The sequence below is a fragment of the Hordeum vulgare genome, chromosome 5H (genome assembly GCF_904849725.1).
Source record: "Hordeum vulgare subsp. vulgare chromosome 5H, MorexV3_pseudomolecules_assembly, whole genome shotgun sequence".
NCBI lineage: Eukaryota > Viridiplantae > Streptophyta > Magnoliopsida > Poales > Poaceae > Hordeum > Hordeum vulgare.
Window position 1 is genome coordinate 12,322,208 of NC_058522.1, and position 12,546 is coordinate 12,334,753.

Genomic DNA, 12,546 nt, shown 5'->3' on the forward strand with positions numbered 1-12,546 from the left:
CTGCACTGTGCACCTGTTCAAGTGGTATGTTTCCCTTTTCTAGATCATCTGTATTGTATCACTGTGCCCGTTTGCAATTGTTGTGGTCTATTCGGAATGTAGCCTAATTAAGTTGCTGATACTTGATGCCAATGTTCCATAGGCCAAGTGACTGTTACCCTGTACGAGAACCTTAAGATTGTTTGATGCGCTGACACCATGAAGCGTAAAACGCAAGGGATTTCGAGTGGCATGTACATATACACGCACCAGTGCGAGAGTGGAGTTAATATTCATGATGTCTTTGTGGAGAGGAGCCCATTCCGGGTGATGTTTTCATATATCGGTGTGATATGTTTTCTTGTGAATGTTTGCCATACCTTCTTGCCAAAGGTAGTTTTCTCGGAATCATTCACAAAACAAAGTATAGCAGATGGGAAAAAATATGTTAGGCTACTAAAAAAATCATAGTACCTTTTGCATAATTTCAATTGATGTAAGCATAACTTATTGGTTTTGTAGGTTTTCGCACCCATGTAGTGGCTTACCTGAAATATACCAGTAAAGAAACTTATTGTAGATCTTCCAAGTGTGTGTGTACATATTAGCGCTCTTGGGCATTGGATTGAGAATACTATGTGTTTATGCAATTGGTGCCGAAGTTTGGCGTATTGCTTATTTCTTGGTGAAGATTGATTTGATTAGCAGTTATGTCTTGGTGAAGATTGATTTGCCTAACAGCTTATTTTTCTTTTGGATGACCAGGTCATGTTAAATACTGAGGCATTCTTTGACAGACCCTATGGCAATGTGGCATGTCCGGGCGGAGATTGCTCCTGCAATTCTACTGGTGGTTGATTTTGGTGGGTGGTACAAACTGGATTCAAAATCTGGAGGCAGCAACTCTTCTCATATGATACAGCACACTCAAGTGTCATTGCTCAAAGATGTCATTGTGCCTTACACACATTTGCTCCCTACCCTGCACCTGTCAGAAAATATGGATCGCCCCACTCTTCTGTACTTCAAGGGAGCCAAACACAGGCATCGGGTTCGTATTATTTATCATAAAGCCAAGCTCCTGATTTATGCATTATATTTGGAAAGGTTTATCTGCTATCTGGATCCCATCGTGTACTTGACTATTCACTTGCATTTCATCATTATTTTCATAAAAGGTGTCCAAACATGTACATATAGTATTTGTAATTTACTTCTTGAGCCTGGGTTACATCGTTTTTATATGTAACCTATGTAATATCTGAAACTAGCTCTCTAAATAAAAAGAAGAAACAACATCTTCTAGGTCTCTGTTATGTGTGAGGCTAGCTCTTTCAAATATAAATGTTTGGCTCTCTCTCTATGTCTATATTTGTTCCAGGAAGTATCATTTGAGGTGTTGTATCTAAAAACACTGAAAATCATTTTACTTTCAACATGATTTTATCGCTTATGCAGTGTACATTTGTAGTACAACTCCTGAGGTTCTTTGTGAAGATCAATAATGATAACAGAATCACATGATTAAGCTAAAACTAGGTTGTTCCTTTGATTTGTATATCTAAGTGAAATAACAAACTTCAGCCTAGCTTATACTGCTTCTAAAATAATAATTATAATAAAACCATCTATCTGATCAATCCGCTTATTTGTTTTCAGGGTGGTTTGGTGCGTGAAAATTTGTGGGACTTGATGGATAATGAGCCTGATGTTGTCATGGAGGAAGGTTTTCCTAATGCCATAGGAAGTGAACAGTCAATAAAAGGGATGCGGACATCAGAACTCTGCTTGCACCCAGCTGGTGACACCCCAAGTTCATGTCGTCTATTTGACGCTGTTGCAAGTCTTTGCATACCAGTCATTGTCAGCGATGACATTGAGCTTCCTTTCAAAGGGATGATTGACTACACAGAGTTCTCCATTTTTGTGTCAGTCGGTAACGCAATGAGACCCAAATGGCTAACAAACTACCTAAGGAATATCTCCAAGCAGCAGAAGGATGATTTGAGAAGAAACCTTGCCCGAGTCCGGCACATCTTTGAGTACGAAAACAGTCAGCACGATAGCTGGGACTCCGCCCCAGAAAATGGTGCTATGAACCATATATGGAAGAAGATTCATCAGAAGTTGCCGATGATTCAAGAAGCAGTCACCCGGGAGAAGCGGAAGCCAGAAGGCGCATCGATCCCACTTTGGTGCCATTGTACATGACTGCCTCCCTTAGTCACTGAACCCCACGAAAGGATCAGCTGACTGCAAGTCAATTTATTTTTCTCTTGATAGTTGCAAATATGAGCATGTAACAGTAGGCCAACGCTTGTTCCGTTATCTACTATTCAGGAATGGTTTTCCATATTGCTCAATGTGTTGTTGTCTGGGGTTTGTTCGTTCACCGAAGAAATATCAAAAGAAATTGAGAATTTCCCCACATTAGCCAGTAGTGAAGGCTGAATACAGATTGATGTATATTGGTAGTATAAATGATTAAAACAAATGTTTATCTAGATATTGGTACTACCTATTTTCTCTTTCACAGGAAATGAGATGAGAAAGCTTCAATTTACCAAGATATTGCTGTGCTACCAAACAACAGAAATGCTACCAACAGACGGCCAAGGGAACAGAGATATTGTCATCTACCACAACAATTACAGGAATATACTCCACCACCTTTCTTCTTTCTTTTTCCCTTCGAGAAGATGTGAAATCTTAATAAACTGGATCATCATCTTCTGATTAATCAGGCATGCAAGAGCTGGCAAACCACACGCTCGGAACTATATAAGCCAAAGTTGTACCAAGAAGAAGAAGCATCATTAGCCATGTACCTTCATGTATTGCATCATAACGTCATTTTTGTCAACCAGGCCAACAATGACGCGCAAGCCATGTACCTTCATGTATTGCATCATAACGTCATTTTTGTCAACCAGGCCAACAATGACGCGCAGTGGATCTCTGGCTCTCAGCATCTACAGAGGAAGATCTGTAGTATTTAGTGCAATTCTAATAATAAGATTAAAAATTTCAATTTTGTTTAACTATTTTGAAATATTGAAATATTTGTGTTTTTTGGAAAAACAAAATATAAAACCGATTACTAGACTATTCCATGCACCACTACTCTTCCATCAGATGAAGAATATTAGGTTGGTTTCTTTGCGTCCACACTCGACAACATTATAAAATTATTATCGATGTTTATCAAAATTGTATATAAGTAATGACACTTCATACTTTGTAAATCGATATCAGTATAAGATTATTATTGTTGTTTATCAAACTTTTATGGCATGTACTATCACAAGCAGGTTTTACGTCATTTTTTGCCCGTTACAACGCACGGGCATTTGTACTAGTAGAAATAACCTGACACTACAATAAACCCGCCTAAAAACCAGGAGCAAAAAAATAAAAAAAATCAGCCGCATGGAGAGTGGACGAAGGTCCCTCCATTTGTGGCACGCACAGGAGCAATTAAGGAAGGAGTTTTAGACTTTTTTATTATTATTATTTTTTATTTTCGCACATGTTTTTAGCTTTTTAAAGATTTTTCTGTTTTTGATTTCTCATTTGTCTTTCTTAGCTTTTAGACAAAAAAATTACAAGAAAAAGGCTTTTTTTCGCGCCATGCGTTACAAATAAAAAAAGTGTTTTTTTACTTCCACGAGAGGTACGGGTTTGCTTCCGCGAATGACATTGTTGCTTCTCTTGAAAACAAACAAATTATATGTTTTTTTAACTTTCGCAAGAGGTACGGGTTTGCGTTCGTAAGTGCCACTATCGTGCCTCTCAAAAAATGGAATGAAAACACTTTTTTTTACTTCCAGAAGAGCCATGGGTTTGTTTTCGTGAGAGGAACTGATTTGCTTCCAGAAAAAAAATGTGTTCTTTCTTTTCTTTTTATTTCCGTGAGTGTGCCTTTCAAAAAGGAAAAAAAATGTATTTTATTTATTTATTATTTACGAGAGGCATGGCCGTGCTTCTTAAAAATGAAAAAATGTATTCTTTTTTACTTTCATGAGAGGTACGAGTTTGCTGCCGTGCTCTCGGAAATAAGAAAACAAGTTTTCCTTTTTCCTATTCCGTGAAAAGTATGAGTTTGCGTTCATGATAGGTATGGTTGTGCCTCTTCGAAACGAAGAAAAACGCAGCTTTTTCCCTCAACTGGTATGGATTTTTTTCATTCTGTTTTTTTTTGAAAAAAGTTCATCAAAACTTATCAACATCGGGTTTAGTTTTGAATATCTCAATGCAAAATATCAAATGATGAAAACGAATCAAAAATTAGGCGTACGATTTAAGAGATAAACCGTGTTGAATAAATGAATGTACGAAAAAAAACTCTAATATTGTGACAAATGATACACATGGAATGCCCCATTTATCGCAATATCGCAAGGTTGGAGCGACCTTTATAAGAAGTGATCCTTAATTAGTGATTTTCGATACGCGGACGTCATGCCGGGGGTCTCCTTGTAACAGCGGCGGTGCCAGTACTGAAGAGTTGTGGGTTCACATGCACTAATCTCTCTAAAATATTTTAATTTGGGGGAGTGCTACGCATCCTCCAACTGATCTTTTAAAAGGATCATCCGGGTCACAAGCCGTTAGATCTGTAGCATCGAACGATCGGACGCGTCTCCATTATTGCAACATAGGCATTGTTGCAAAATTATTTCTGCAACACACGTCTTGTTGCGGAATTATTTTTGAAACATACGTCTTGTTGCTGAAATGTTTGCAACAGATGTTTGTAGCAAAAATTTGCAACTGAGATTTTGTGGCATTTTTTCCAACTCATATCTTGTTGTAGAAATAATATCCAAAAAATGTTTTGTTGGAAGATATAAATATGTCGTGGACCATCGCAACATCGCATATGTTTCCGAAACATAGCTTCTGTTGCATAAATATGTTCGACAAAACATGGTGTGGGCGACCTTATTTCGACGCGTGTCACGCAAAAAAGGTGACAGACGCGTCCGCTAAGATCCGCTGGAGGATGGCAAGCATTTTCCTTTAATTTTTGGTACAAATATGAACAAAAGTAGGCTTGCAATCCAAAGGTTGTGGGGTCAGCTGACCCCACAGCTTACACATGGAATCGCCATTGCCTTGTAACAGCCCATCAACGCTACATCCGTATAAAAACACAAAGTAACTCTAAAACTTGAAAATGACATGTTCTGAATTTATGAAACGTGGATGTTAAATATATATTTGAACTTGCTGTGGTCCCATAATTTGAGTTGCCATGTGAACACAAAAGAAAGAAAATGCCGTGATAAAAAATGTCATCTCTTAATAAACAAAAATGTCATCTTTTAATAAACAAATGCCATCTCTTAACATAAAATTGCCTTCTCTTAATAGCAAAAAACGATTTCTTTTAATAAAAAACTCCTCTCTTAAATAAATAAAAATGTCATATCTTAATAAAAAATGTCATCTCTTTAATAAATCAAAAAGCCTTCTCTTAATAATAAATGCCATGTGACATAGTTTGAAATTTATATAAACCGCCATGTTGATTCGTCCTAGAGAAAATGCCACCCGATGCTTGTCCATGATTTTCGGGACGTGGTAGCCGCCCGCACTGGCGCGGGAGGACAACAACGAGAAGAATGGGTGGAGGCAAAAGTAGGAGAGCGGACGGTGATGTGCGTGGAACTTTTCTTTGTTGCGAGGCACAAGCTGCGCATAGGGAGGGTGAGGGTGAAACAAGACGACGAGCTCAATATTGTGTGATCCTATGACCCAGTAGCGGATCTAGGCCCCAAGCCGAGGGCCCGGGCCCGAGGCATGAGGCTCAAATCATGTGTATAGTGTAGCGAAATACTGTAGCAATCTGTATGGTGTACAAAGGGGTCCGGGGCGGCCCGTTGGGCTAGATTCGCCCCTGCTATGAGTAGGTGACCGGCCAGACGCCTGTGTCGTCTAACTGGCATAGAGTATCGGCTTTTCTAAGGGAGTGATGTTTCTCCTTCCGGGCTCATCTGCATCCCCGCTCACGGGAAAAAAAATCAAAGGAAATACTAGAAAAATTCAAAGAAAATCAAAAAAAAAATGGGTGGCAGATAATTTAATGTGTGAGGTCCGATTTAAATTTTAACTTATTTTGACATCTGAGAGGCTCTTAGCAACAAAGAAAAATCTAGATATGTAAAAAAGGTTAACTGTTCATGAACTTTTCTGACCCGATTTTTTTTTTTGCTGAGAGTTTTTCAGATGTCCAAACAATATGAAATTTGGAGTGGACCTCACGCATCAAATTATCTATCATCCAAAAAAATTGGATTCTTTTTAACTATTCTAGTATTTCTTTTGATTTGTTTCGTGAGCGTGAGCAGCTGAGCCTCGAAGCAGAGTTGAATTATCGATTTTCTCATATGATTTTTTAAAGATCACTACTTCTTTTAGGGGAGCTGTATTATTTGAACTTATGTATTCAGATTCTGGTGAATCATGAATATCCTTTAATACAGAGCACGACGATTTGCAGGATGATTTGCAGGCGACACGCGGAGGACCTTTGGCCGTCGCATGCAGTTCGTCGATCCTTACATCTGTTTGTGTGGTCAGGTCGGAGTCGGACAACTCGGACGGAATTTTCCACTTTACTGCTGCCACAAGCCACTCAGGATTCTGGTCTTCCTTGCTTGCTAGCTAGCCGTTGTTTCTCTCTCTCTCGACGCCATTCTTCCATTTCGACCGCGTTCCAAAATAAATATCACTGTTTAGTATAAAATTTATAATAATTTAATATAAAATTTGCGCCACTTATTTTAGGACAGATGAAGTACATAGGAACGATTGCCATGATGGTGGAAGCTGGTACGGAGCTGCTCTCAGATTCCTCATGTAAGAGCAACTTCTTCTTTTTTTTGTGTGAAAGAGAATGTATTAATCAAGCGACGGCCAAGTCTGTCTTACAAAGATGAGGCACCTCATCTGGTTTTGACCGAAGTCACGCGACAGTGCGCTTCTTTATTCTACCAATATTTGCTAAAAAAATAGCTAATTGAGTTTTGTTCCCGCCTAACATGCTTGATTAAAAAGTCCCTACCTTTGTGCAAGAGGTATGATCTAATCTCTTGCACCATCATTATATTAGCTGATCTGTCATCATCAGTACCCGTAATCAATTTGACAACATCCAAACAATCCGTTTGGATGACGACCGGCATGGTAGTCCACTGGGTTGCAAGGGAAATCCCTTCCATACATGCAGCAATTTCAGACTCAAGTGCAGACACACAATGTCTAAGCTCACGACAGGATGAATAGATGACTGCACCGGTTTCATTCCTGAGTACCATACCGGCTCCGCCTATACCATCTTGAGCTGAAAATGACCGATCAATGTTTAGCGTTGCCCAGCCTGCCGGGGGCGCCTCCCACCGGGCTGGTTGAGCCTCACGGTGCACCATATGTGGTACAGTACGTAATTTGAGCAGAGGACTAGCGACCATCTGTTGGGGAACGTTGCATGGAAAACAATAATTTTCCTACACACACGAAGACCTATCATGGTGATGTCCATCTACGAGTGGAGATTTAGATCTACGTATCCTTATAGATCGCACAACAGGAAGCGTTAAAAACGCGGCTGATGTAGTGGAACGTCTTCACGTCCCTCGAACCGTCCCGCGATCTGTCCCACGATCCGTTCCGATCTAGCGCCGAACGGACGGCACCTCCGCGTTCAGCACACGTACAGCTCGATGACGATTTCGTTCTTCTTGATCCAGCAAGAGAGACGGAGAAGTAGATGAGTTCTCCAACAGCGTGACGCCGCGCCGGTGATGGTGATGATCTACTCCTGCAGGGCTTCGCTCGAGCTCCGCAGGAATCCGGTCTAGAGGTGGAACTGTGTAGTTTAGGCTAGAGTTGTACGTGGCAAAGTTGTGTCTCAAAAAGCCCTAAACCACCACTATATATAAGAGGGAGGGGGAGGGGCTAGCCTTGAGGTACAAGGCCTCAAGGGTGCTCCGGCCACCAGGGAGGAGGAGGAGGACTCCTCCAATTCGGTTTGGGAAGGAGGAGTCCTCCTCTTCCTTCCCACCTCCCTCTTTCCTTTTTCCTTTTCTTTTCTTTTGGTATTTTCTTTATGTGGCATCATGGGCTCCTTGGGCTGACTCCACCAGCCCGCTAAGGACTTGTGGCGCCACCCTAGGGCCTTGGGCTCACTCTCGGGTGGGTGGGCCCCTCCCGGTGAACTCCCGGAGCCCATTCGTCACTCCCGGCACACTACCAGAATTGCCCGAAACTTTTCGGTGACCAAAGGAAACCATCCTATATATCAATCTTCGTTTCCGGACCATTCCGGAACCCTTGTGACGTCTGTGGTCTCATCCAGGACTCCGAACAACATTCGGTAATCACACATATAACTCAACTATACTAAACATCGCCGAACCTTAAGTGTGTAGACACTGCGGGTTCGAGAACTATGTAGACATGACCCGAGGCACTCCTCGGTCAATATCCAAAAGCGGGATCTGGATGCCCATATTGGATCCTACATATTCTCGAAGATCTTATCGGTTGAACCTCAGTGTCAAGGATTCATATAATCCCGTATGTCATTCCCTTTGTCCTTCGGTATGTTACTTGCCCGAGATTCGATCGTTGGTATCCGCATACCTATTTCAATCTCGTTACCGGCAAGTTTCTTTACTTGTTTCGTAATACAAGATCCCATGACTTACACTTAGTCACATTGCTTGCAAGGCTTGTGTGTGATGTTGTATTACCGAGCGGACCCCGAGATACCTCTCTGTCACAAGGAATGACAAATCCCAGTCTTGAACCATACTAACTCAACGGACACCTTCAGATATACCTGTAGAACACATTTATAGTCACTCAGTTATGTTGCGGCGTTTGATGTACACAAGGTATTCCTCCGGTGCCAGTGAGTTATATGATCTCATGGTCATAGGAACAAATACTTGACACGCGGAAAACAATAGCAATAAAACGACACGATCAATATGCTACGTTCATAGTTTGGGTCTAGTCCATCACATGATTCCTCTAATGATGTGATCCAGTTATCAACTGACAACACTTGCATATAGTCAGAAAATCTTGACTATCATTGATCAACTGGCTAGCCAACTAGAGGCTTGCTAGGAACATTGTTTTGTCTATGTATCCACACATGTATCTATGTTTTTATTCAATACAATTATAGCATGGATAATAAACGATTATATTTAAACAGGAAATATAATAACAACTATTTATCATTGCCTCTAGGGCATATTTCCAACACCATCTTCCCTTTGACATGATCAGCATGTGGGTCATTCAACAACGCCAAATCGTCATTAGTGTACACATGCGATGCTCTTCAGATAGATCTAGCAGAATATGGAGGAGCCACTCCGGCCCTGTGTGTTGCACCTGCCGTATATCCGGGATACCCCACTGCTGCGTCATCACTTTCCATAACGCCACTGTCTGGGGGCATCTACAAAGAGCATGGAAGGTGTCCTCCGGCTCAGTAGCACAAATAGGGAACAGAGCACGCTATATAAGCGGCGTGCTAGAAAAAGATCATTTTTAACGCACGCAGAGCGGACATGAGCGTTTCAGCAGACGTTGAAAACTAGCACGCGTGTTATGCATGGTTTACTCTGCGTGCGTGACTCTCCCTGCCCTTTCCACCAACCGCCGGGTCCTTCAAGGCACACGCGTCGTCGCGCGGATTCTTCCTCCCTTGCTCCGGCGCGTCGCCACCGCTTTCCCCGCCCTTCCCCGTGCATCGTCACTGCTTTCTCCACCTCCCTCACTCGTTGCCGCCGCTCGAGCGCACCATCCTTCCGACAAACATCGTCTGGCGGTCGTTTGGAGCTTGACGCTCACAAGGTGTTCGACGAAACGCTTGCAAGGTATGTATATTCCAACTTTATATTTTGTAGACGACTTTGATGCATTTTTCATGGTTTTAAACTAGTTTGAATATTGTAGATGAGCTCATCCTACGATTCTTTCGATGAAGAATTTGATATGCAAGAGGAGGAGGACCTCGCAATAACCGTAGCTATGCACGTCAATAAAAATCAAGGCATGGTGGTTCGGTTATGGGTCGCAGAAATTGTGAAGGGATAAGATCGATACCCACAACAGATTGATAAGGAACTATTTTGCGGATAATGCCCCATACCATGAGTCCTACTTTCGACGCCGTTTCAGGATGAGCATTGAGCTGTTCAAACGCATTGCACAGAAACAAGCGAGCCACGATCGGTTTTTTCAGCAAATGAGGAATGTCGCCGGAGAACTCGAGCATAGCACATTTCAAAAGGTTACTGCCGCTTTGCGTATGTTGGCATACGGTATTCTGGCGGATCTCGTTGATGACCACTTGGCCATGGGTGAGAGTCAAGCCATCATGTGTGTCAAGCGCTTCGCAGTCGGAATTGTGCAAGTGTTTGTTACAGAATATTTGAGAGCTTCCAATGTTGAAGACACCACAAGGATTTTGGAGATGAGCAACGCTTGCTCCCAGGTATGCTTGGCTTAATAGATTGCATGTATCGAAGTTGGAAGAATTATCGTAAGGCATGACATGGTTAATTCCACGGCCAAAACAAAGATTTAACTATAATCCTTGAAGTAGTGGCCTATTAGGAGACCTGAATTTGGCATGTTTTTTTGAAATGCCTGGATCTTTGAATGACATCAACGTTCTTAATCGGTCACCACTTATGAATAAAATTGCAAATGGTGAAACCACACCGGTGGAGTTTGTAGCAAATGTCCATACATACAACTATGGCTACTATCTTACGGATGTCATCTACCCCAGGTGGCAAACATTTGTGAAGCCGTTGAAGACACCGTAAGGTAAGAAAAATCTTGATTTCCACAATCAGAGGCGGAGGACAAAAAATGTAAGGTGTGGCGAAGTGCGTCGCAGATCATTGGAGGATGAAAGCTATGAATTGCGTTGGACAGATTCTACCGTTGGCCGGATGTCAGAGCGACGAAGTGCAGTGCGGACGATCATTGTCTCCTCCAACCCACATGGGATGACACTCCAGTCGACGGATCCGTACTAATTAGTGTCAAATCCGTTGCCCGTGTGAACCACTTTTTGTGATTGGTTAGTATCCGGACGGCCTGCTCAAGTTTAAGAGGCCCGTTTGTAAATGCTCTTAGCCCTCAGTTTGGGGCCTTCATAGGCTACCATGTCGTCAGTCGTTCGTCTGTGTCCTCGTGACCTGGACAACCGTCATCGATGTGCTAGCTGCTTAGGGTTGAGTCGCTTGTGTGTGTGCGGGTGGAGTTTGGTCGTGGTTGTGCATGGGAGCTCGATCGAATAGAGCTCGACCGGTTCCTGGCACAACAACTGGATGGGTCGACCCATGAGGCCAGCGGCCTTTTTCTTTCATCAGTTTTTGAATGTGTTTGAACGAGACAACAGATAGATCGATATATGCATATGAACTACCTTCGTTCCTAAATACAAGTTTCTTAGAGATTTTACTATGGACTAAATATGAAGCAAAATGAATGAATTTATACTCTAACATATATATATATATATATCCATGTGTAGTTAATAGTAAAATATTTACAAACATTTATATTTAAGAATGGACGAAGTATGCAATTTTTATTATTTAGAATTAAGGTATGGCGGCTGCCATATCTTGCCCATTGGGGGCCTCCGCGAGTGTCCACAATGCTCAGCCCGCGGTTAGGAAAGATGTGAAGAGAGCTTTGAAGATTTTGCAAACCTAATTTGCTATTGTAAGAGGACCGGCTAGGTTTTGGAATCAAAAGATCCATTGGTATATCATGAACGCTTGCGTGATCATGCATAACATGATCATCGAAAATGACCGTGGATAAGATTTAGACTATTCTCAGTATGAATAGTTAGGACATCCCGTGCAAGTGCGGAGGATGGCTACGAGGTTAGCCCGATGTGTTGCCTTTTATCATGTCATTTGACGTGCCGAAACGCACGATGATCTTCGAAAGCATCTAATCAAGGAGTGGTGGGCATGACATGACCGTCAAAATTAGTTTTTTTTTATGTTTCATGTTATATTATTAAACTATCTGTTGTATTGAAAAATAAACTATTTGTTTGAGTTGTAATTGTAGTTAAACTATTTATTATAGATCTATTATATTGTAGTGAAAGAAATGTTGTTTGGACTAGACGCGAACGCTTTAAATATAGCACGCTTGTATTTTACAGCTTCTGTTGGAGCGGCAGTGTGGCGCCTCATTTTACTATACTTGCTAGAGCAAAAGCGCCACCGCGCGTTAAAAAAGGCCAATTCCATGCTGCAAAAAAATATAGCGCGTCGCACCGTAGCGTATCTGTTGAAGTTGTTCTAAGAGCATCTCCAACAGCCGCGCTTCGCGCCGCGTTCAAAAAACATGTTTGCCGCGCGCCCATCGCCTAGTTTGACGCGTCACGCAGCGCTGGCTCCAGCAGCCGCGCTAAAATGCAACGCGCGCACCGCTCCAGCGCGCAAAAATGCAGAGCGCGCTGCTCCAGGAGCGCGCAAATATATAGCATTTGGACACAAAATA

The 12,546-nt window shown here is 42.0% G+C and overlaps 1 protein-coding gene across 1 annotated transcript; it reads left to right on the forward strand.

Annotated features, from left to right (window-relative positions):
- The first annotated feature begins 775 nt into the window (after window positions 1-775).
- Window positions 776-2,208, forward strand: LOC123398826 (probable arabinosyltransferase ARAD1). The gene is made up of 2 exons (XM_045093274.1): window positions 776-1,030; window positions 1,639-2,208. Exons 1-2 carry the CDS (start codon window positions 782-784, stop codon window positions 2,188-2,190), a joined length of 801 nt encoding a protein of 266 aa, XP_044949209.1. The 5' UTR covers window positions 776-781; the 3' UTR covers window positions 2,191-2,208.
- The last annotated feature ends 10,338 nt before the right edge of the window (window positions 2,209-12,546 follow it).